The sequence below is a fragment of the Marmota flaviventris genome, chromosome 13 (genome assembly GCF_047511675.1).
Source record: "Marmota flaviventris isolate mMarFla1 chromosome 13, mMarFla1.hap1, whole genome shotgun sequence".
NCBI lineage: Eukaryota > Metazoa > Chordata > Mammalia > Rodentia > Sciuridae > Marmota > Marmota flaviventris.
This window is the reverse complement of record NC_092510.1, coordinates 70,857,150-70,880,756: the sequence shown is the minus strand read 5'-3', so window position 1 is coordinate 70,880,756 and position 23,607 is coordinate 70,857,150. Positions and strand designations below refer to the sequence as shown.

Sequence of the window (23,607 nt, the reverse complement as noted above, 5' to 3'; positions counted from 1 at the left end):
AATACAATTGCTTTTTTCTTATAAAATGAAGACATATTTATTGGAAATTGAGACAATAATTCTTCTCTCTCCTCATTCCTTCTTTCATTCCTGCACACTATTATAACCCTGAGGATACAGAGTCCCTTCGGATTTATCAAAGAACGATTAAGTGTTTAACATAACTTAGGTATTAGGTGAATTTTGTTGTAGTCCAATTGCTCTTCCAGTTCTCTGAAAACTGCAATTCAATATAGTGTAAATATGACAACTCTAATTTCATCTATTAAACTAATCAGCTCATCACTTCCCTAATTATAATATCTATTTCTGTATTTTCCCCTTTAAATCCATTAGCTAAAATTCACAGGCTCCTCCTGTGCTTCACTCTCCTATTCTCTAGACACACTGTAGCTTTACTCAAACCTTTCACTTCAGCCTCCTACATCTTGTCCTACACTCTTAATATGGTTTCCAACAGGTCCTGAAGATACTGTGGTTGGTCTCACAGAGTCAGACCTGGCTCCTGTGATATAAGGACCCACCCTTGCCGGGAGGGGCACTTCTTTAGAGACTTATGATCACTTTTCCAATGGAGTGCAAGCCTTCCTGGCACAATATACATTTCCATTAACCTTACCAATGTGCTCTCCAGACCTTAAGTGTACCCTACTCTGTCACTCACACATATGCCTCTATGCTTCCGTAGGAGGAAAGAAAAGAACAGTGATTTATTGACTGTGCAAGAACCTGCAAAAGAGCTGTAGCCAAACTCAGCCTGGACTTGGGGGGCACATACTTGTGGTCTCATCTCCACAGTCCATCTCCCTGGGAAAGGGGCTGAGGGTCACCTCAAGACACATGGTGCAATGGGATTGAAAGTGATCAAACCCCATGGTATAGGGCCTCTCCTGGTTCTTACTAAGGTGATTAGGACAAAAAACCCCTTTCAGATGGCCAGCAAATATTCTAATAATAAACATAGTATAATACGTTATATAATAAAAATACAATGCAGTGGATTTTATATGTATCATAAAATAAAAATATTATAATATTTTCATAAGGATCACATCTTAAACACATAACACATTAACATGAGTGCATTTAAACCTTTCAAGAAATAACACTTTATAACACTTTGAGATACAGAGATGATTTCAGCATTTAACAACAACAAAAAAAGTAGTGGTGATAAGCTACCAAAATGGAAAGCACCTTACCTGCCAGTTTACATTTTGTAGCTTGGAATGCGAGTGAACAGAACTTCGGGTTCAATTTGTATGCTTTGCTCTTTTCAACATTTTCACTAAAGCCATAGTCGACGTAGCATACCTAATGATAAACAACCACCATCATGACGTTTAGGTTCCAAGTTCTTTATCCTCACTTAAAAACAAAACTTTGATATATTATTTAACTGGCTCCATTTTATGCCACAACCAGCAGGAAGTGGTTTGCAGAAGCTGCTCCCTGAAGAGAAGCCTCGAGTGGGCCCAGGACATTGGGTTGCTAATTTTAATCTTGAATGGCACCCACCCCCCACCAAGCACATGTGTTGATGGCTTGGTCTCCACCACAGTAGTGTTCAGAGGCAGGGCCTTTGGGAGATGACTAGATCATGAGGACTATGACTTGATAAATGGATTAATCCACTTATGGATTCAAAGCTTAATGAGCTATTGGGAGGTGGTGAAAACTTCAGGAGTTGGAGCCTACTTGGAGGAAGTAGGTCATTGCGGGTACCCTTGAAGGGTATATTTTGTCCCTGGCCCCTTCTCTTTTTCTCTCTACCTCCCTGCTGCCATAAGTTGAACAGCTTTGCCCACTCACATCCTGCAATGATCTATGCCTTACCACAGGACAACAATTATGGGGCCAAGTGACTATGGACTGAAATTTTTGAAGCCATGAGCCAAATAGATCCTTCCTCTAAGTTGATTATCTCAGGTATTTTGCCATAGCAACAGAAAGCTAACTAACATACAGGGCTCTTGGTTCCAGCCCCAGTCTGTTACTTAGCCCCTTCCTCAATGGGAAGAACATGGACAACTCCAGGCCTTGTTGTCACTGGTATCTTGGCAGCATACTTATCTGGTTCTGCCAACTCTACTGCCCTCCCTTCCCCCACCTTCGTTCATGTTCCAATGCCAGCTTAATCTTAGTCTTCCTCCTGTTCCTTGGGTAGCAGCAGTTGTTCCCAGAGAGGGCAGCACATCAGAGTCTAGATCCCCAAAGCAGTGTTTTTGACAGCTTTGCTCTCATTATTTACCAATGTGCTCTCCAGACCTTAAGTGTACCCTACTCTGTCACTCACACATATACCTTTATGCTTCCGTAAGGAGGAAAGAAAAGAACAGTGATTTATTGACTATGCAAGAACCTGCAAAAGAGCTGCAGCCAAACTCAGCCTGGGCTTGGGGGCGGATTTTATGTAAACGGACATAATACCTTTATTAATTTATTTCTATGTGGTGCTGCGGATGGAACCCAGTGCCTCAGCCACTGTGCTTCCAGGGCCTGAGATGTTTCTGTCAGTGACAGCAATGATATCATGACCAGACAACATAAAATTCTACACTGGAAAAACATATATTCTTGTTTGGTTCAGGGATGTGAAGCTGGGTTCAACCTTCATCCAGCTCAGCAAGGCTTGTTGTACATATGTGCCACAGTTCTGTGTTTTCAGGGCTCCTCCTCACCATCAGCAAAGATCAGTAAAAGCCTAAATGCTATTTTTAGTGTATATATAGAACTTTCTGTTGACAAGAACCATATAAACACAAAGCCTTTAAAAAATCTAGATATATTAAATTGTGGTTTAGAATGATAACTTAAAATCTGAAAGTGTTGAAAACCTAGCATGCTTCTCCAATTAAAGTAGATGCGTAGATTTTTTTTTTTTTTTAAAGCAAAACAAAAGAACAAAAACTGGGACAGAGGCTTGGCAGGAAAACAAAGTGAACAGGCTAGCTTCTTGGCACCTAGATCATGGCACAAATCAAAACTTCTCTCCAGCAAGGAGTCTAAGGAAAAAGAGAGGAGGTGGAGAAACTGCTAACTCTTTCCTGGACCATGTGGTAAGTGGGGCTGTGGCTGGTCTGTCCCCTGTGGCAATGCTTCTTACAGTCCACACTTAATTCAAGGCTGCCGGGGGCACAGAGTGCTGGCGGCCCAGATTGCTGGCAGGGTCACTATAGCAGGTGGCTAGCCATTTAAGTGTACAAGTTCATCTCTCCCCTTCTAAATTAGCACCTGTTCTCGCTTCTCATAGACCTCAGGAACCAGGCAGCTTTCACTTCCTTTAATAGCTATAGCCACACACAACTTGGATTCTGTTCTTCCCAGACCTGAAATGGAGATAGTGTGGTCTGACTATAGGACATACTTTTGAGATCATGACTTCTGGGAAATTCAGGATGTATTCTCAGCACAGCAAAAGACTTCTCCAAACTCTTCAGAGTGTTTCTGTAATGTCTGTGGCTTGCTTCTTTTTTTTCATTCTTATATTTAAAAAAATTGTAGTGCCATGTCTTTGTTTATTTTTATGTGGTCCTAAGGATTCACACATGCTAGGCAAGTGCTCTGCCACTGAGCTACAGTTCCAACCCTCTTTCTTGTATTTGAATCATGATAACATGTATTTGTATGGCAGCCACAGTTTTTAAAGCACTTGTCCCTAGATGGCCCTGCGTGACTGTCACCACACTCTGCCCTGTATCCTGTGCTCTGCAGTTTCTAATGCCCTGAGAGGAACACCAGCAAGTTCACAAAGTCCAGGTATCTGGCTCTGTTTGTGGTTCTCTGGCACCATCAAGTGGCCACAGGTCTTAAAGCCCCACTTGAGAGTCCTGTTCCTCCTATTTGCCAAGGACCTTGCAGTCAGACAGCAAGCCAAGAGCTGCCAAGCCAAGTGCAGCTCCAGAGAAACAAAGTTCATGTGAAATAGTTGGGGCTTCTCCAAATAATGGGAGAAATCAGTCAGCGCCACCAGGAGGTAGGGAATGAGATAAGTCAGCTTTGCTACAACCATTGCTGTCTTAGAGCATGCTACTGTCCAAGACACTGAGTTATTTTTTCCTGTTTCTAACAATCCGCTCTCAGTAGCAATATAGATTGTAGAGTGGGCATGTCCTAGTGGAATATCTGCATTATTTATTGTAAATACTGTTGCACTGTTAATGTGACACCAGGACTTATGCAAAGTTCTTCTCTTCATAAGAAATCCCTATCCCTTAACATGGACTAGCTTCCACTGAACTCCCTAAGGATAGGAGGAGATAAATGGCCAGAGGTATAAGCTTATCTAGCAAAATTTGGGGATGGTTACTCCTTATCAACTAGAGACCCAGAGGAATAGAGGGACCCAGACATGGGCACACAAATACAGGCAGGCAAGAGCCCACACTACAAACATAAAAAAAACTCTTTGCTTTCTCTAGTCCAGTGACCAACTTGGTCCTTAGCTTTTTCCAGATTTTTTTTTAAACTTATCCAAGTGTAATTACACTGAATAAAAAATATTGGAAGTATGTAGTCTAATTTGACCAATGAACAGTCCATAGAATCACTACCATAATCAAGATACAGACCTTCTCACTGCCCCCACAGGCTCCCTCTTCCCCTTGGCAACCAGTTCCTTTCCACTTCGGTCCCAAGCAACCACTGTTCAGATTTTATCACTGCAGATGAAGCTGACCTGTTCTTAGATGTCACTTACATGGACTTATGCGAGATTTATCCATGTCAGTATTTATATTAATACTTCATTCCTTTGATTGTTGAATAGTATTCCATTGTATAAATTAACTATAACTTTATAACTTGTTTATGTATTCACCTGTTGGTGTTGTTCCAGATTGTTAATAATAAAGCTGTGGCAAACATGTACAACAAGCCTTTTGTGGGCCCATGTTTTCATCTCTCTTCTATCAAATGCTCAGGGGTCATATGATAAGTCTTCAATTGCCAATCAGTGTTATAGTTTCAGATTTTTAAAGTCAGTCAAACTTCTTAAAAAGTTGTGTCTCTAAAGATTCAGTTAAGGAATTTTCTAAATTTCTCTATGAATGGGAAATGTGGCTATTGGCTGGGTGACCTTACTTCTGGACAGGGCCAGGGCCTCTCTTACTTACGGAACAAACTGGGTATGAAGCCGCAAGCTTCCCTCCCTGCCCTCCCGCTGTGTGTGGGCAGGAGTTGCAGCAGGGAGTAACTGGTGGACCAGAGCCTGGTTCTGGGGTGGGCTGTTAGCACTCAATGGTACACATGGATTATGGCCAGAGGGTGAAATGGCAAATGGAATTTGGTTTTAAACTGTGGAACAGGGGTTGCTGAAACAGAAGCGGGCTTTCCTTTTTGCAAATCCAGAGAGAACCCTAAGATCTCTAGACACATTCCCCTGGCGGCCTGAGAGTCTTCCACTCAAGCAGAAGGAACTGTAAGACTGGGAGGCGAGGGGCACCTGCTCTCAGGCAGCAAGGCGACACACAGAAGTCTTAAAGTGCATTTTCGCTTAACAAAAAGGAGACATCTTAGCAATCAAGAAAGAAAAGGATCTCTTCTCCTCCTCCAGATTCTCCAGAACTTAGAGGCCTCTCTGCCTGATAGATCCAGGAGGCAGGCCCTATTCAAAGGATAATTTCCAAATAAAGTTTCTACCAAGAAAGGAAGACATGACACAGTAAAAACAGCAGACAGTGATCACGATACAGCAGAGATCCCACGTAGCTCCTCTGCACACTGTATGGGGGGCTATGAGGCCGAGGCACCACAGCCCTAAGGGAAACTGGGACTGTGGGCGAGAGAGTCCTGTTTCTCTGACCCTACATTGAGAGTGAGAAGAGGCAAGGGGCAGAGGTGACTCCAGATGTGGCCAAGCTGGAAGTCAAGGAGCCTGCTGATGGCAGAGGGCAGTGAAGGAGCCCTCTGACCTTTCCAAGAGGACTGAGAGGGTGACCCTAGGAGCAGCTCCTGAGAATTGCAAGAGTTCTCGCTAAGAGGGAGAGGAAGAGTGGCAGCTCTCTGATCATTCCTTGAAGAGCTGCCCAGAGGGGGTCAGTATGGGGAGAGAGCATACACACCTTTTCCTGATCAGACGGTAGGTTCTGGGTATCCTTTGCATGTGCTTTATTTATTTGTTTTGTTAGCAAACTCCTGAGACATAAATAACATGCCTACCACTGACTTAAAAGCTGACAGGGATAATCTTTAACTGACATTACTTTTTCAACTTCCAGTGAAAACTATATAGGATTAGATTGGAAAGGACATAAAATGAGAAGCAACATTTATATCTGAAACAGAATAAGGTGTGTGCCCCTGTGATGCCATGACACAGCAGATGGTGCTTGCCTTTAGCTTGCTCTCCTCTACTGAGATGATCTGTGCACGTAACCAAGCATCTTCCTCGGCATTGACTGCCAGCAGCTGCCCAACGTGCACGGCCTGGACTGGTGTGACATTAGGGTGCTTACTGTAATACTCCTTCATCTCATCTTCCATTAACTCCTGAGCAGCAGAGTAGTCTTTGCCCACATACCTGTATTAGTAAAAGGAAGAAAACATGAATGAAGCAACTCAGTGGGAGGAAAACTACAGGAATTCATTTAGTGTCACTCTGCTTCTTCTACTGCCATCATTGGTTCCAGTCTCAGACTTGTTTATACCAATGGTGGAGGGAAGGCAGGAAACATTTATCCCCTGGTAAAGCAAGATTAGCGTATTATGGAGATCACACAAAACAAGACTGAGGTCCAATCCACCATATGATGGGGCAGATGTTCCACAACCATCCAGAGAATCAGAGGATATAACAGCCCAGAAGAGGCCCCAGGGAGGACAAGGCTGAGGAAAGACCTGAGGGAGGGAAGAGAGGAAGAGATGTGGAAAACAGACACTAAGGGAATTCAAGGAAGTGGGGATCACCCTCAGAGCTCCACTAAGAGTTCTGGGGATCTGTGTCCAATATTGAGAAGAGAATCTACCAGAAAGTTCTGCCCCCTCTAAGGCTGGCTCTGAACCTCACGCTCTGCAAAGCAAAGAAACTTTACTAAGAAAAAAAAGCCCAGGATAGGAACTAGCACATGCTAGTCCCTGGGCTCCAACATACAGCCTTGAACATACTGAACACAACAATGTGACACACACTGCCCCCAACTTAGTGAACAAATCACAACAAAATATTGAGTTTTGACACTCTCAAAAGAGGTGAGTGTATATTCTAAAAGGTCTACTTTCTGAGAATTATTTCTAGTATTATTTTCAGACATGCTCTAGCCCTTTCTACAGCTTTCCAGCATTGACAACTGCAGTCACTCTGTCCCAGTTTATGTCTCAAAACATACTAGCTTCTTTTCTGCCACAAGCAGGCTGTTGTTTCTTGCCTTCATTAAAGGCCTCGTTCCAGGATATAAAACCTAGAAAATCAATGTGGATAATGAAACAGGAGCTATCCCAGACAGGAGATGGAGTCTTTTAACCACAAAAGGAGGCTGGGGCACACCACATCATAGTTCTTTGTACTGTTCCCAGTTTTTATTTATTGAGCTTTGCCAATGTTAAGGTGCTGCCTGGAATGCAGCTGCACTCTGAGCTCTGGGAGGTCTGCAGTTCTGCCTAAGTACCCATTTCCTGGAGTCTCAAGGGCCTTGGTAGCACTGCTCCAGCCCTGGGAGCTCAAATGGCAGAGCCTGGGCTGCAGCCCTGAGGGGGCAGTCTGCCTGGTACAGGCTCCTGTGGGGAAGAGGGAGGCAGAGAGAAATGCAGGTGCTCTCTGTGGCAGCCAGGAGAGTAGGATAGCTACATGGCTGGGGTGAGGGTAGAGGATGAGAGTGAACAATGACAAGAATGGGGTCATATACTGTCCCCAGTTACCTGAGCAAGGAGGCATATAGACAAATTTTACAAATTTTTACAAGTTTTACAAAGTTAATTTCTGAGACTGGAGACAAAGATTCCCATATTTAACCTCGGGATTCTGCTAAAGCACCCCTTGAGGACCTTTATGAGCCAGAAGCCCATTTTTCAGGGCCTACTTACTGACTGCCTAGGTGAAGAAGATGGGATATAACAGAGTACAGTCTGGCCAGGGTCTGCCAACTCTTAAGGAGGGGGACCAATGACCTAGGGTCAACCTAACAGTAAATATGACCTATCATGCTTGCTGGTTGCCAGCTGTCCTGCTGATCACAGACTCCAGGGTTTGAATTTATATTGGACAAAGAAGTTTAAGTAATCTGAAGACCCTGGAACTAATACTCCTGGAATAGTTTGGAACCCTCAATTAATGTCCTAGAACTGATCCAGATTCCTGCCAACCTTTCCTTAATAACGTCAGAAATCACAATTGACCAGCCCAGCACTGGATGATCTCTGACAATGGCACCAATGATTACTGGTAATAGATACCACAGAACCCTGCTGTAAGTAGGTTTAAGTTTTCTTTACAACATCAAATAGTAAAAGTTAGCAATCTGCCCCTTGACATCTTTACCTCAATCTATTAGTGGACCATAATGGTACTCCCTAGCCTTCCCTGAGCTATGTTTATCATTAGGCCATACCACTCCCAGAATAAACACTTTATATGGTCACTACCCCTGTATAAAACAAGCCCTCTCTAAAGTTGCTTCTAGTTTGAGCATCCCAAGAAACTGGGTCACACCATTATCAAGACTCAGATTATTCATAGAAAGCAAGAGTTTTTATAATTTTTAGCTCCTTTTATTGAAGGAGTTTGGTTTTGGTGGTCTTTCTTTGGGCCTTTCCCGCTTGGCCCTGAATATCTGGCAGCTCATACCACAGGGCCATTTGGGCTGAAGGAACCTGGATTCTGTTCTGCTTCAGCCTTTTCCTCACCTGCCAGCCACAGCTGTACCCTGGGCTGGTGCACCAGAGCTTCACCACAGAGGCTCCCATTCTTTTTCCTGAGCAGGAAACTGCAAATTGTAATCGCTCTAGACTTTCCATGTATTGTACAGTTTTTCCAAAGTCCAAGGTGAGTGCCTGGAGCTGAGCTGTTTTTTGTCATTCCAGTTATCATCAGCCACTTAGGTGATGACTCCTCCTCCCTGGCAATGATACTGAAAGGCTCATGTTGCCAGAGCACCTCTGGGTCCAAGAGCTAATGGTGCTGCTTAGCTATTCTGACTTTTAGGAAATGCTACATACTATAGACCCTGATGAAATGATACTACCTAGTCGGGGGTGGGGGGTTGCTTTTCCTTTGGACTAAAATGCTTTTGACATTGAATTCTTTTCAAGCTCATTTTTATTATCCTGATTTTTAAACGGTTGGTCATCATTTCTCATAAGAATAGTTGTATGTTTTGAAATTTAAAAAATATGTTATTATACTTCACTATAACTCTACAAAACTAAGAGTATGTTATCTTTCCTTTGATCCCTGGCATCCACAAGCACAGTCAACAGTACACAAGCATCCTAAAGAATCAGAAAATGCAACTTGCCTGATGACCACTTCATTTGTGTTGCTCAGTTCAACCACCAACACAGACGGGGATGCCTCGGTCGGAATCACCAAAGGAGGGACTGTTATGTCCTCCATGAAGGTTTCGGAACTTTCAGCAATGTTTTTTTCTAACTGCAAATATTCTTGTTCAATCATAGTCTTGATATCATAATCGCCTTGTGCTTGCCCTTCATCCTTTAGGATCTGGTCGGTGGGTGATGGAAGTTTAGCATAGAGAATGGCCTTCTGGGGATTTCCAGAAATGTAGTCTATGGTACACACATCAGAAAGCAAGGCAAGATTTTTTAAGGCATCCTCAGGGAATTTTACTTTGTACACGTCCTCAAATGCTTTGGGGAGTGCACTAGCCCAAAGGCCACTGGTGTACTTCACCAGCAGCTCTGCCACTTTCTCTTTGATGTCCATTGGCATGACTGCTCCACTTCCTTTCAATGGCGGTGTGTGTTTGGGAGCAGGTAGTGGGGATGGAAGCACTTTTTCAGTGTCCTGTTCACTTCTCAAAAGCTGCTTTCTCTTAGCTGGATAAAGAAGTAAATCTTGACCACCACTGCAAGGTTTTTCCACCTGAAAATTTTAAAGAAAGAAAAGGACTGACATTTCAATGACTATAACTATTTGAAAACACATTAGTGCATTTTATATTTGTTAGCAATGCTGTTTTCAATCGGATCACACATAAAAGCATGCATTTTATTCCTCTCAGTTACTATGATTTTTAATGCATTGCCTTCTCCTGAAAATAACATGAGCCCTGTTTCATAAATAACAATGAAAATAAAATAGTATTAATTTCCCTTATGAGACATCCAGTCTTCGATTGCCTAGGAAACCGTGAGTGCTTCTGCCCTGTTGTAAGTGTTCTGCTCATTTGGCTCTTTTGCCAAATTCAAAGCAACAGCTTACAAAATGGACTGAATCCAAGGTGAAACGAAGCTATGAACAGGTATCATCACTGTCCACTGGGAAGAACATCAGGAAATATTAAGACAAAATAGGAATGCTCTCTGTCTTCTTTCTATAATGTCACAACCCTCAACTTCTCATTATTTAGAAAAAGATGCCCCAAAGACAAGGTACATTTTTTTTACAATCACCATAGCGTAACACAAAGTTAGCTGAAAGTGCTGTCACTACAATGAACAAGTGATTTGTATGCCATCCAATTTCTAATTTTATGTGCATACCATGTGTGAGGGCAGAGCTTGATACATCTTTTTTATGTAAGAAAGATAAGGAAACTGATGTATGACTTCATTGTTTTAGTTCTAGACCTTTCTACTGCTAGTCCAGGGGCTGGCAAACTACAAACTACAGCTTGGCTAGCAATGATTTTTGTATTTTTAAAAGGCTGAAAAAAATCAAAAGAAGAATTATTTCATGATGTGAAAATGCTAGGAATTTCAGTGTACATGAAATCTTGCTGAAGCACTCTCATGCCCATTGGTCTATTACCTGTATTTTGCACTACAGCTGCACAACAGTTGTGACAGCCTGTATGATGTGTGATAGCTGCACAGCTCTAAGACATTCTAGAGCCTGAAAAACCTAAGACAGTTACTATCTGGCCCTCTATAAAAACAGTTTCTTAAACCCTGTATGAGGGAGGCCATTAGACTGAGGTTAATATTCATTGCCTTCTGAAATGTTCATATTTTATCAGGTCCTATTCGGCTATTCCTTAGCTGCAGTTTAAGCCCTGAGGAAGATCCACCAGGGTAATAACACAAACTTAGGGGCAATCCCACCCTCCCAAAAAAAGAGTATTTAAGGATGCTGAGTGGGCAACTTTTAGTAAACTTTTAGTAAATGCTGACACCATTCACTTCTCCTTACAGCTTACAAAGAACATAGATGTATGTGCCTGTGCAAAGAAAGATCCACCTTGTCACCATAAAAGTGCTTTAATAGGTCAAAAGGCACAACTTGATATTAAAAGATTCCCTTTATTCAGTCTGACTATACATATTCTAGATGATACATAAGCAAATTATATTAATACAAGTGTAAAACATTAGGTTTCCCCTCCTCATTCTTCTGCCAATGTGTTTCTTAAGTTTTGAGGAGTGAGTAAAAAAGTTCTTGCATGAAAAACGTAAAGCAAAAATGACAGCAGAAGGGCTCTATGGCCCTCTACCAGCTGCAAGAACTTCCTGCCACCATTTGTGGACTCCTGCTGGCACAAGCTTTGGATGGCATGTCATTTAACTGTCACTAATTTATGTCCTTAAAGTTTAGCCACAGGAGCACAGACATTTGGTGTGTGCTCATCCTTCTTTCCATGGTTAGTCCATTTCTTGAAATATGGAGTCTAAAAATGCCAATATGCTCTATGCTTTAAGATGCTTGATAAGGTACAAGAATTTAGATTGGGTAGCCAAAGGAGATTTGAAAAACAAACTTCTGCCACATGATAAAGAAAACAGAATCCTGTGCGAGTGATTTACTTGCAGAGAATCCCAAGGAGTGTAGTTTGAGATCCAGACATGGCAGCACTCTGTATTCAAAGCCAGATGAATCTGCAGGGCCCATCTTAAAATTCTTACTTCAGTTCTCATCTCCCAACCTCCTCTCAGGGTTTTCTCTGGAGTGGATAGTAGAGGCTAATTCCAATTTGGGGGACAGACCATCTTATTCATCTTAAATGACTTTCATAAGCCTCATCCCCCAACTGTCCATATGGCTTCTTCTAACCCATAAGAGGATAAGAAGATTCTTCTGCTTAATGATTCTTTTTCTTTCCAAGGAGTCAACTAAGAATATGGGATGCCTCAGTGTTTATTAAGTCTGCCCCCTTCCAGTCTCTAAGCCTCAATTCCCATCTGTGCCTCATATGTCATCAGGACCAATGACTTAACAAAATGCCTAACTTTAGCAAACCTCTCAATATGATCTCTGAATATAACCAGTACAACAAGATCTTCCAAATAGGATTATTATTATTATTGGGGATTAAACCCAAGGCTGCGCTACCCCTCAGTTACATCCCCAGCCCTTTTTATTTTTGAGAGAGAGTCTCACTAAGTTGCCCAGGCTGGCCTCAAATCTGATCTTCCTGGCTTTCAGCCACCAGAGTGGCAGGGATTACAAGCTGTATGCCCAGCCTGAAGTCACTGTCTTCAACAGAACACTACGATCACTTAATATGTGTTGGTGCAGGGTAGGAGCAGAATTCTGTTTACTCTGGCCTTTATTTCGGGATAAAGTCCACTGGAAGTGCTGATAAGCTTCCAGGTTATGTCTGCAGTACTTAAGTCAAACTTTACCAATCAGCCTACAAAGCAAATTTTTGACCAGTAATCCCAAATTCATCCAAAGCCCAAATAATAGCCAAATAATCATCTAAACTAGAAGGTAGATTTTTTCTTCAGCAGTTTTATTATTATTTTTTAAGACAGACAATAATTCCCACTAATGACTAGCTCCTTGAATTGTAGGCACTTTCCAATTTTTAATGGTTTCTTTATCTGGAAAGGGGTTGGTTATATGCATAAATTCCACTTGTTCTCCAGTGCTTTGGCCTCTTTAAACTCAGACAATTTTTACTAAAATGAGCAGTAAATACATATTTGACATTAGGAATGAAACCTGATACTAAATTGATTCTGATACCCTTCAACACTTTAGACAAATATTCGTGGATGGATTTAGTGTTATGGAAAATAAGCCTGGTCCACACACTTGGTTAACCAAACTTTGGAGAATGACTTAAGGGTTTCTCAATTCAAAGGGAAAAAAACTAATGAAACATTATTTAGAGTTAAAAATATATAGATTTACATAATCTAATACACATATTATATATAAAAATATGACCTAAAACAAATGTGACTTTTTCCAGCTTAAACTCTTTTTTTAATATTTATTTTTTAGTTATAGGTGGACACATATTTGTATGTGGTGCTGGGGATGGAACCCAGTGCCTCATGCATGGTAGGTGAGCACTCTACCTCTGAGCCATAGCCCCAACCTTAAACTCTTTTGTTTAAAAGTTTTCATACAAATGGAAACTTGCTTTCCCAGGCACCCTATTGTGACTGCCATCTCTCGCACTTAGAATGTGTCATCTCTTCTTAATTGTTTACTAATGGGCTTAGGAAAGAGACCCTACTGCTCTCTTGACTCCAGCCTCCAAGAGTCTTTGAGCAGAGGAGCTTGTTCTATGTATGGCAAGGTGATGTTGCTGAGCTCTGAAGCATCTGACAAGTGTCACGTGTTCATCTCCTGTCTCCCCCTAGACAGAATGGCTGCCTCCTGGTTTTCACAAATGGTCACATAAGTCAACATGGCTTTTAGTATTTCCTTGGTATGATAATCAGCTCCTAACCATTTTAGATGGGTCTCTGAAGAGGAGGGGCTTTTTTTTTTTGGTACTTGGGATCTAACCCAGGGCACTCTACATCCCCAGCCTTTTTTTATTTTTTATTTTAAGAAAAGGTATCACTAAGTTGTTGAAGGTCTTGCTAAGTGGCTGAGGATGGCCTCAAACTTGCAATCCTCCTGTCTCAGCCTACCAAGTTGCTGGGATTACAGGAGTGTGCCACAGGTCCCAGCCCTGAAAAGGAGGCTTTCACAGCTTCTAGTTCCTCAAGTCCCCTTCATTTCCTCCTTCACTGACTCAGGTGAGACTGAGGATCATAATCATGCCCTTCTCCTTCATGTTTTACTCTGTTTTGTGGCTCTACATCTTTTCTCTGGCTTTGGATGTCACCCAAACAATCATGACCTGTAATTTCACATCCAATGTATATACTACACATGGATTCCCATGCCCACCTCCCAGCAGGAGAGAGAGGTAACATAAAAGATGAACTGCATATGCCATGGAAACAAGCCACCTCCTATGGTAATCATCAGAAGGTTCAATATTAAATATGCCTTAAGCTTGCTGTCCCCACAAATTCATTATATTCAGCTTAATCTCTGCCTCCTCAGGAATCTCATACCTGTCTGGACTTCTGTTAAGTTTCAAGTAGATGCTTTAGATTTCATAGATGTGAGGCCTAAGGACTTAAAACATTAATTCTTCAGGAATCTATTTGATCAAACAAATAAAAGTCTTCATCCTACATGCCTAGAAACTTTCTTCTCCTTAACTCTAAAAGGTCTTCGCTTCTCTCTTTATAGTTTACTGTGCTGCAAACTTAAAACTCTTGAAGCCAAACTCCTTTGAGTCTCAGAAGGCTCACCTGCTAATTCTGCAGCATGGGCTTCCAAGGTGAGCTTACCGTCTCCATGGAATTAGAATTTTCTTTGGGATTCTATAACAGAATTTTTATCAACCAACTAAATCAAGAAGCACAGTTTGGTTTCCATGGAGTAGACATTTTTTGTTGAAGCTTTAAATTGTATTCTAAATTTCATTTATATGGTCACCACTCAGAAAACTGAGTACAATAAAATCACATTTACCTGAAGACCTGCTTTTGAGCACTCTAGGTACTGGCAATGGTTACGAACTCAAAAATCAAATAACAACCAACCAACCCACTCAAAATCAAGCCAATTTGATGTCAGTAATGAATAAAAGACCCCCTGGTACCAGCAACAATAAAAACCTGGAAGAGTCATCCACCAGAGCCTTGTACCTTATGATTAGCCAATTTACAGAAAGGGTGATTGTTTGATGGACTCCGTAACAGGTAGCTTTTGTGCTCAATCTGAGAAGTACTGGGAAAGTTGAGGATTAAGAAAGAGATGAGGTCTCCAATGGCATCATTAGGTCACAAGGAAGGCAAACTGATAAGTATATATTCAAAGCATGTAAAGGCAGTGGCGGGGGATGGTGGGATCCTGTGTCATAGGAAAATAGCAGCTACATCATTCAACTTGATGTTTCATGCCACCTACATTCACATCCACCTCTGCAGCACTGAGGCTGGGGTTGATAAACCCAAGATAGCCTTGGCTTAATTTTTCAGTTAATTCTGTTTAAGACTGTGTAAGAGTTTGTGGTACATTCCACAGATTTAATCAAGGGTGAATGTTCCCGTTGTAACCCTGATTGTTTACAAACCATCTACCCAGGGAAATTTTCGCCACCATCTTGAATGAGTAATTTTATAGACTCTATATATTTTGAGGACAATGCTCTCTCATTCCCATGCCTTCACCTAAGAAAGAATTTTCACTGATGCACTCCTCTTCAGACATACACTGCGACCATTTATATTAGAATGAACTTCAAACCATTTTCCTTCACGTGGCCCAAGGTAAGGCCACTTGCTTGTATGTTCCTTCAGGAAGATGATGGAATCCTCTGGTTAAGCAAGTACAGAGCTTTCTGGGCTGATCCCTGCTGGTTCACTGTGCACTGGAGGCCTACCCTGGTCTTGTTACCTCTGGTGAGGGTGGGGACAGGAGAAGAATCTGTTCCCTACAATGACAGAAACACTTGTCTTGAAGTATCAGTTCCTCGAGTTCATTTCATCCACTGCTCCATATTTATTTTCAATTTAAACTTCATCTTTTTTCTTTAGCTTCTCTGTTTTCACTGAGATGACATCCTCTGTAAGACTTGCTGGGCACGTCCCTATTCATTTTGGTTTTGGTCTGCTGTAAGCTGGGCTGCCTCTCAAAAGCAGCTACCTTTATTAAATGCCTTCTGTTTATGATGCTGCTTTCTATATTTTATCTTTTTAATTCTCACAACCACCCTATGACATGGGTAGAACTACTCACATTTTAGAGTAGACTGGGGCTGTGAGAAGATGGTTGGTATGCTGAAAGTGATACAGCTAAGAAATGGTAAGGGGCAAATCTAAAAGTCCACATTCTTTGTACTCAGTGCTATTTCACCTTTCTCCTATTCAGATGTTCACTGAAACACAATTTAAACATCAACCCAATAACACGTTCATTAACTATTTCTTTTTATTGGTAAAAATTTGGAAAAGAAATCATATTGCATCTTAAAAATATGTGGCTATACTTCCAAGTCCTCAGTTTATCTTCCACCACTGCTTCTGCTGGCACTGTTGGGGACTGTGAGGAGTCCACCACTGCTTGACTTATGTTTCACTTTCTCAGGAATCTGAGTTGTTTCCTATCCATCTAGAAAGATTCAGTTGTTTTGTTTTGTTTTTTTTTTAAAGGCAATTCATTCTGCATGGGCTGAAAGGTGCTTTATTATCTTATACAACTGATTATCACAGTTAAACTTTAGACAGATTCCTAAATATACAAAATATAAAAATATCCCTATGTGAGTGACAGGCCTGCTGTTGCTTCCTTTGATGTTTAATACGTTGCTATATGGATGGAATTGGAATTTTTAAGAATCTGAGGAGTACTAAACAACTTATAACTAGTGACATCAAATGGATAAAAAATGATACATAACAAAAGTAAATAGTAAAATTCATATTAAAACTTTTTCATAGTAGCTACTAATAATTAATTAGGCATCTGCCCCCTTCACAACATTTTATGTTCTATAATTTTATGCTGCTATTCGCAAAATATCATGTTGTATGATTAAGGCCATGGGCCCAACCTAGAACCCTCCTGGGGCAGTCTGGCAGCTGCCTCTCAGCAGGTCTTAGAGCTATGGCAGGAGCTCTTCTTAGCTGGGCCCCTCAGCTCTCCATAAGACAGGTGGCTATAGAAAAGGAGAAGTTTCTCTCTCCACCCAGGTTTCAGAGAATTTTGAACAAATCTCTAGTAGTCAACAGTCATAGTTTCTTTAAGAATTTTATTAGAAACCAAAGTCAGTCAGAGGCCAGGATCCTGGGTGACTTCAGGGCAGGAATTGCTCATTTCTACTAAATGATGACTCTAATGAAACAAGTTGGCCTCTGCCTGCTTGTTTTTTTTTTTTGGGGGGGGGGTACTGGGGATTGAACCCAAGGGGGCTTAACTCCTGAACCATACCCCCAGCCTTTTTTATATTTTATTTAGAGACAGGATCTCACTGAGTTGCTTAGGGCCTCGCTAAGTTGCCGATGCTGGCTTTGAACTTTCGATCCTCCTGCCTCAGCTTCTCGAGCAGCTGGGACACTCTCTTCTTGAACTTCCTTCAGCTTCTTGAAAACTCCAGGGCTCTGGCACAAGCTATTTCTTTTGTCTGGGATCTTCTTCCCTAGTTTACTCCAATTGTCAGGCTTTAGTTTACCAGGCCCGCCCACCCCCAGCAGACTAAGTAAGTCCTGTTTACACATTCCCTCCACACTCTGCTCTTCTCCCTAACAACAACTATATGCTTATCATTATTTGCTAAGCGCTTCTGTTCCCCACCAGACAGAAAGTTTCCTAAGGGCAAGGACCATGTCTGTCTTGCTTTCTGTTTTCTCCCTAGCAATCAGGTCAGTGGTGGCATTTATAAACACCAGCCTAACACAACAGTTAAGAACTTAATTAACAAGACCACAGCTCTGAAACAGCCAGGAGGTGTGGCTGTCCTTCCCCCAGGACCCAATGGGAATACTTGGATTTCAGCTTTCTTGGTCTGTAGCCTTATGGCCTTGGGAGCTCTGTGCTTCCAAGACAGCTTTTGCACAATGCCCTCTTCCCTCCCAAGTTGCCTAGGACACCATAAAACTGGTTCAACATCGTTAATGACTCTATATTCTCTTTAGCTTTAAAAATGCTCAGTACATATTTTTCTGAGAGATCTAAAAGGTTAAGAACAACAGATTAAAAGCATATTTCTGCCTGCAGCAGATGTCATCCAGTATCCTTAGAATGCTGCTTATGCATGAAAGAAAAAATTCAGAGCTGCTATTTGGCCCCTGAAGTGATGCTGCCAACTCTGACATTCAAAGGGAAATACCTGCATGTGGTCATTTTTGGGTGGTTAAACTATGGGAGATTTTAAAATTTCTTTATAATTTTAATTTTCAATCTTCTTTTCTTTTTACAAAGAATGTTTTATATGATTAAAAGCAATACTTTTCTTTTTTTTTTTAAAGAAATACACTGTAATTGGGTTTCTTCTTCAGTTTATGACAAGCCATACAGACAGCCACCCATTACCAAGTTTCTTCTTACCCTGTTTTCTGCACTGCTTTTGAGACTGTCTGGCTTTGCTTACAGAATAACATTGGCCCTAGCCATGCTCTCAATGTTTCTGCTTTTCAGAAAGGAGAAAGCAAGTTAGGAGAAGGGGTAAATAACCATGATGCAACTGTTTAAAGCTCTTTCAAAAGAACCATGGTAAAACCGCTCAAAACTACTTAACAGTAGGCTGCCAAAAAATATTCATTAAAAAAAAAAAAAAGTTCTGAAAAATCTCAGTAGACATCACTGTAACTGGCAGTTTGGAGTATCCTAGACACAGTGCCTCACAAAACAAATCACTGTCACCTCACAAATACTAGTGGTTCCATATAAAACCTACCAAAGTTTAGCTAGACATAGCATACAGAGAGGAAAAATATACTGTACTTCTGTTTCATGGTTCACCCTGACTTGGTAGAAAATAATCATGCAAGAAAGATTAATTCAAGTGATGAAAAAAGCAACAACAACAATAAAATTCGTTGTTTTAGATTGAAATGCAGGAGGAAACTGTACATTTTAGGTCTCGCCCTTGAGGTAGGTACTCCCCTCAACTCCAGTGCCAGTCAGAGATGTTCTGAGACTCTGTGGGCAGGCGGAGTAGCAAGGATGAAAATATCCCCCAGAAGTCACAAATTAAGCTACACAAATACTAGTAATTGTTATAGAGAATAAAATAACTAGAAACCCCAAGAAGTGGGTGTGGGGGTGCACATACATGTCTAAAAGTTAATTACTTGTATTTAAGAAACGTATTGTCTCTATCTCTTGTTGAACTTTCTAATAAACTATTCTGATCCATTATCTTATCATAAACTCCCAAGTATGAATAGGTATGGAAACTCATAAGTCATTTTCCATTTAAAATTTTTACTCTAAATTTGTAAAAATTTGTAAAAAATTTAAATATTATATAATTTCCAAATAAAAATAAGGTATTATATACATAATTAACCAAAATTTGTTCAGCTTAAAGTCTTTAAAAATGCTCAAAAACAAGAACATAAAAGTTGAGGCTAATAAAAATTATTACCAATAAGTTATTAAATTGGCAAAGCTTTTGGTGTTCAATGGTAGCATTTCAATAATACAAAATGGTATATGGTACATATTATCAAACATTAAATGCACTTTGAAAATAACTTAAAACCAAATATGTAACAGCAGCAAATATAACACACAGTGACCTCAACCTTGACACACTTCTCACATAAATAAGAATGGACGTCTGCTAATCTCGGAGATCAAGATTAACAAGGTAACATATGTGCAGCGCATCATGCTCCCTGGATACAAGGTGGGATGACCAGAATTCATGTTGGAAAGCTGGGAGGGAGGACATCAGAAGGGAGGAATAAGGAAAAACGTACCGTGCAAATATGAGGCCAGTGTTCAAACAGTTGTAAAATTCCTTGATTAAGGTCTTCTTTATATAACTCTTTGTAAAAATGTGGAAGCTTAGATATCCAAATGCCATTGTTATGCTTGTTTAGTATTTCCTTTATGCGGTTTTGAACCTCATCCATTTTATAAGTGTAAGAGGCAGGAGGCGTGACATTTGGTTTTTCAACAGTCTGATTAAAATTATCTTTAAATTAAAAAAATGATAGAATTAACCAAAATGCTTAACAGTTTAGATTATCCCCATTACCTAGCATTTATGCCTCCAGGCTTTGCTTTCCAGTGGGCTTGTGGGGGTCAAGAATCTTAGATGGGGTAAGGATTAAGCACAGTAGCACCATGACAACCTCATTCTACCATCCCTGAAATAACAGGCAGGGTCAAGAGATACCCAATGGGGGATGTCAGACCCTCTGTTTTGCAAGGATGCTTTATAGTTCACTTTAAACATAAGGACAAAATAATAATACAATTTATTATTTAACCAACTGTCTTCCTTCCTGCAACTATGTAGGATAAAATTTTAGAACATAGGTATATATGCGATGCTGAATTTAAAACTATATTTCACAAAGCCTAAGAATTATGCCTTAATAGTAAGCTCAAAGAAGGATTTACAGAAGATAAAAAGTTGCCCTGATTTTAAGATTATAATCTTCTCCTTTACTAATGAAAACAACTTCACAAAACACCAAGGTTCAAAAACAGATCCAGCTACAACAATCAAACTAGCTGCAATTTATAAAAATGAATACAGATTTGAACTCATAGATAAGAAATATCTGAATTGTTTTTATTTCCTTAGTATTCATCTTTCATAAGTTTGTATTTATAAAGTTGTGGCTAGCTTTCTTACTCACGTTTATTTAAATCTCAGAATGCCTGACTTGACATCTTAAGGCAAAGAAATCTGAGAGTTCACTATAGTTGACAGCTCTGATATTTTAAGAACTATAAAATTTGTTCTAAACCTATTCAAAATTCCACTGGGACACTGATTATTAAAAATTACCATCTATGTGCAAAATAGATTCATATTTTAATCAAACAGTATTTCTGCTAGGATCCAGTAATTTTTACTTTGTTTTAAATTGGCTAATAGATACACAAAGACTGGTATTGGGACACTAGCCTCTGAAGATGCCAGGAAGCCAAAGGGGGAGCTGATCCTTGAAGATGCTTAGAAATCGACTCTGCTCTTCCCATCAGAGGCCGTTAAGACCCAGACTGAAATGGCATGGAAAACAAAGTTTCAGGATGTCCTTATATATTTCTTATTAGGAATGTAGCTAATTAATTAGATTCTTTTCAAATAATAAAGGACTGGGAAGAAGAAAACAACCAGCTTCTAATAAACTGGCCAGACTCTCCTTAATGACAGCTGACCCTGAAAATACACCTGCTCTGTGGGGCTACTGGAATCACTTGTACCTGTTGGTAAACAAATGAAGAAGTAACCCTAGGCTGCCGGTGGGTAGGAGAGGAGGTTGTATTTACTTGTATCCATTTCAATCTGATGGGTGACCTGCAATCCTCCTGAAACAAGTCCTCTTATTTCCACAGAATAAGCTTATACTAATTTAAGACTCTAAAAGAGACTATGACTTTACTGAGCGGCCATGGTTTAGAAAAATACATTTGTAAAAATAATTCAAATAAACAAAAATCAAATTGTTCAATTTCCATAAAACATTGGAGATGTGTTCTTATGGGAAGAAAAAGAATTTCAACTCAGTACCAATCAGACTGAAAGCAGAAAATCATGTAAAAATCACTTTGATGCTTCTTAGAATATATAAGCACAGATTCCAAAAATACTATAATCCTTATTGTTGAAGAAGACAAGAAGACAAATGGATGAATTTGTGACTTGGATGACTTTATTATGTGTCCTATTGTTTTCTTAACAGCACTTCTGGATTTTATATGCTGAAGAATTAATTATACTCACATTTAGATGCTTAGTGGTCATTACACACAGTTTACAGTGCCAACTTTTAAGCAGCAGAAAAACCTGAAATTCTTTTATGAGTTTAAATCCCACATTTGTGTACTTTAAATCTGGATCAGGGGATTTCCTGTGAGGTCTCAGACAGCAAAGTCTTGGGGCCTGACCCCTAAAATGAGGGAGAGGGTGAGGAGGGTCTGGAGACGACACATGGACATAAACAAACAAGGTCTGGTATGAAGAAGGCCTGAAGTCAAGTGTTAACATCCTTGGAAGTATTATTTTATCTTAAGATCACCTGAATTCATGATTTAAAAGATTCAGAAAAAAGGGGAAGAGGCATATTCCAAGTAGGGGAAGGTGAGAACAAGTGTCAAAAGCCACCATCAGATACTCTTCTTGGGGCCCAGAGGCTCCAGAAGCCAATATATACCACAAAGATGTTTGGAAAACATACCACTCACTTCCTTAGTACAGGTTCTTGAGAGATGCATCTGAAAAGGTGGTGGAAAGGATGCCTTTGGGCTAAACCTAAGGTGTGAAAGAATATCAAGTTTTAAACACTTAAAATCTCCACAAATAGCAAAACAAGTCATTAACACACTCCAAAATGGGGAAAAAATGAAAAGTGAAATCTAGCTTCATCTTTCATATTTTACATTTAACTCAAGAAAACCAAGTTAAAAGCTAAATTTAAACTAGGCCTTTGACAACCTCCTTTGAGAACATGGTAGTTAAGAGTTCCAGAATATCAACTTTAAAGGACTGGTAAAACAGAAGAAAACTATACAAAGAATATTCTAGAATATAACCAGAAAATGAAGGACTTCTACTTCAAAATACATTATAAAGTTAAAACATTTAAAATAACTGGACAGATAAATAAAACAATAGAATACTACAAACATTGAATTTATATTTTCTCTTAAAACATGATAAAAGTGGAATTTCAAAGTAGACAATGGAAGGATTGTTCAAATAACTATTTGAAAAAAAAAAGAAACAGATCCCTACTTGATATACTTTATCAAAATAATTTTATATGAATTGAATATACATTTTCCAAATATGAGGACAAAGAAATCCCCACACAAATTCCATTTTTGTTCATGTCTCCTTCCCCCACTAGACACTAAGAATGTGAATTATTTATGATACATACAAAACACACTGGACATTGGAAGAATGATTGAATGACTCAATCAATGAGTGCATTTTGCTCAGCAACACCCATATTTCCCAATTTTGAACAGTATGGAGGACTCTAAAAATTCAGTTCTTTGGAGAACATATTTGGGTATTAATACATTTAAGTAAATAATAGAAGATTCCAAAAATATATAGTACTCTTTACAACAACTTTTTTAAAAAAAAAATTCTTCCTAAACATTCTAACATCTAGGGGGAAGGTTCCTGGGAAATTATCTTTTACCTGAAATGGGAATTCTCCAACACTGATTTAAAGGGATAGAATACAATATATTTATTGTGAAAAGGCACAAATTTTCAAATTAAAAGGATGGAAGGATGGGATGTTGATTCATCTGTATCAGGGGCAGAATCTTTTTCTGTGAAGGATACTACAGTAGCTATTTTAGGCTTTTCAGGCTATCCAGGCTCTGCACAACCACTGGACCATGTCCCTGTGCTGCACAAGCAGCCACATGCCATATGTAAAGAAGACATGGGCACGCTTCTATAAAACTGCATGTACAAAAACACAGGCAGGTGTCCTGAACTGGCCTGTGCACTGCAGTTTGCTGACCTCTGAGCTGCCTCAAACCACAAAATT

General features: G+C 40.0%; 1 protein-coding gene across 1 annotated transcript in view; it reads right to left on the bottom strand.

The window, feature by feature from the left end:
- Tdrd7 (tudor domain containing 7) overlaps positions 1–23,607 on the bottom strand; it is a 67,258-nt gene that overhangs the window by 23,946 nt on the left and 19,705 nt on the right. Inside the window, exons 5-9 of the mRNA XM_027930982.2 lie at positions 22,273–22,346; positions 19,837–20,054; positions 9,450–10,036; positions 6,334–6,520; positions 1,203–1,314 (exon numbers count right to left, since the gene is read on the bottom strand). Of these exons, the coding sequence (XP_027786783.1) occupies positions 1,203–1,314; positions 6,334–6,520; positions 9,450–10,036; positions 19,837–20,054; positions 22,273–22,346 (1,178 nt within the window). The remainder of the gene's footprint in view (positions 1–1,202; positions 1,315–6,333; positions 6,521–9,449; positions 10,037–19,836; positions 20,055–22,272; positions 22,347–23,607) is intronic.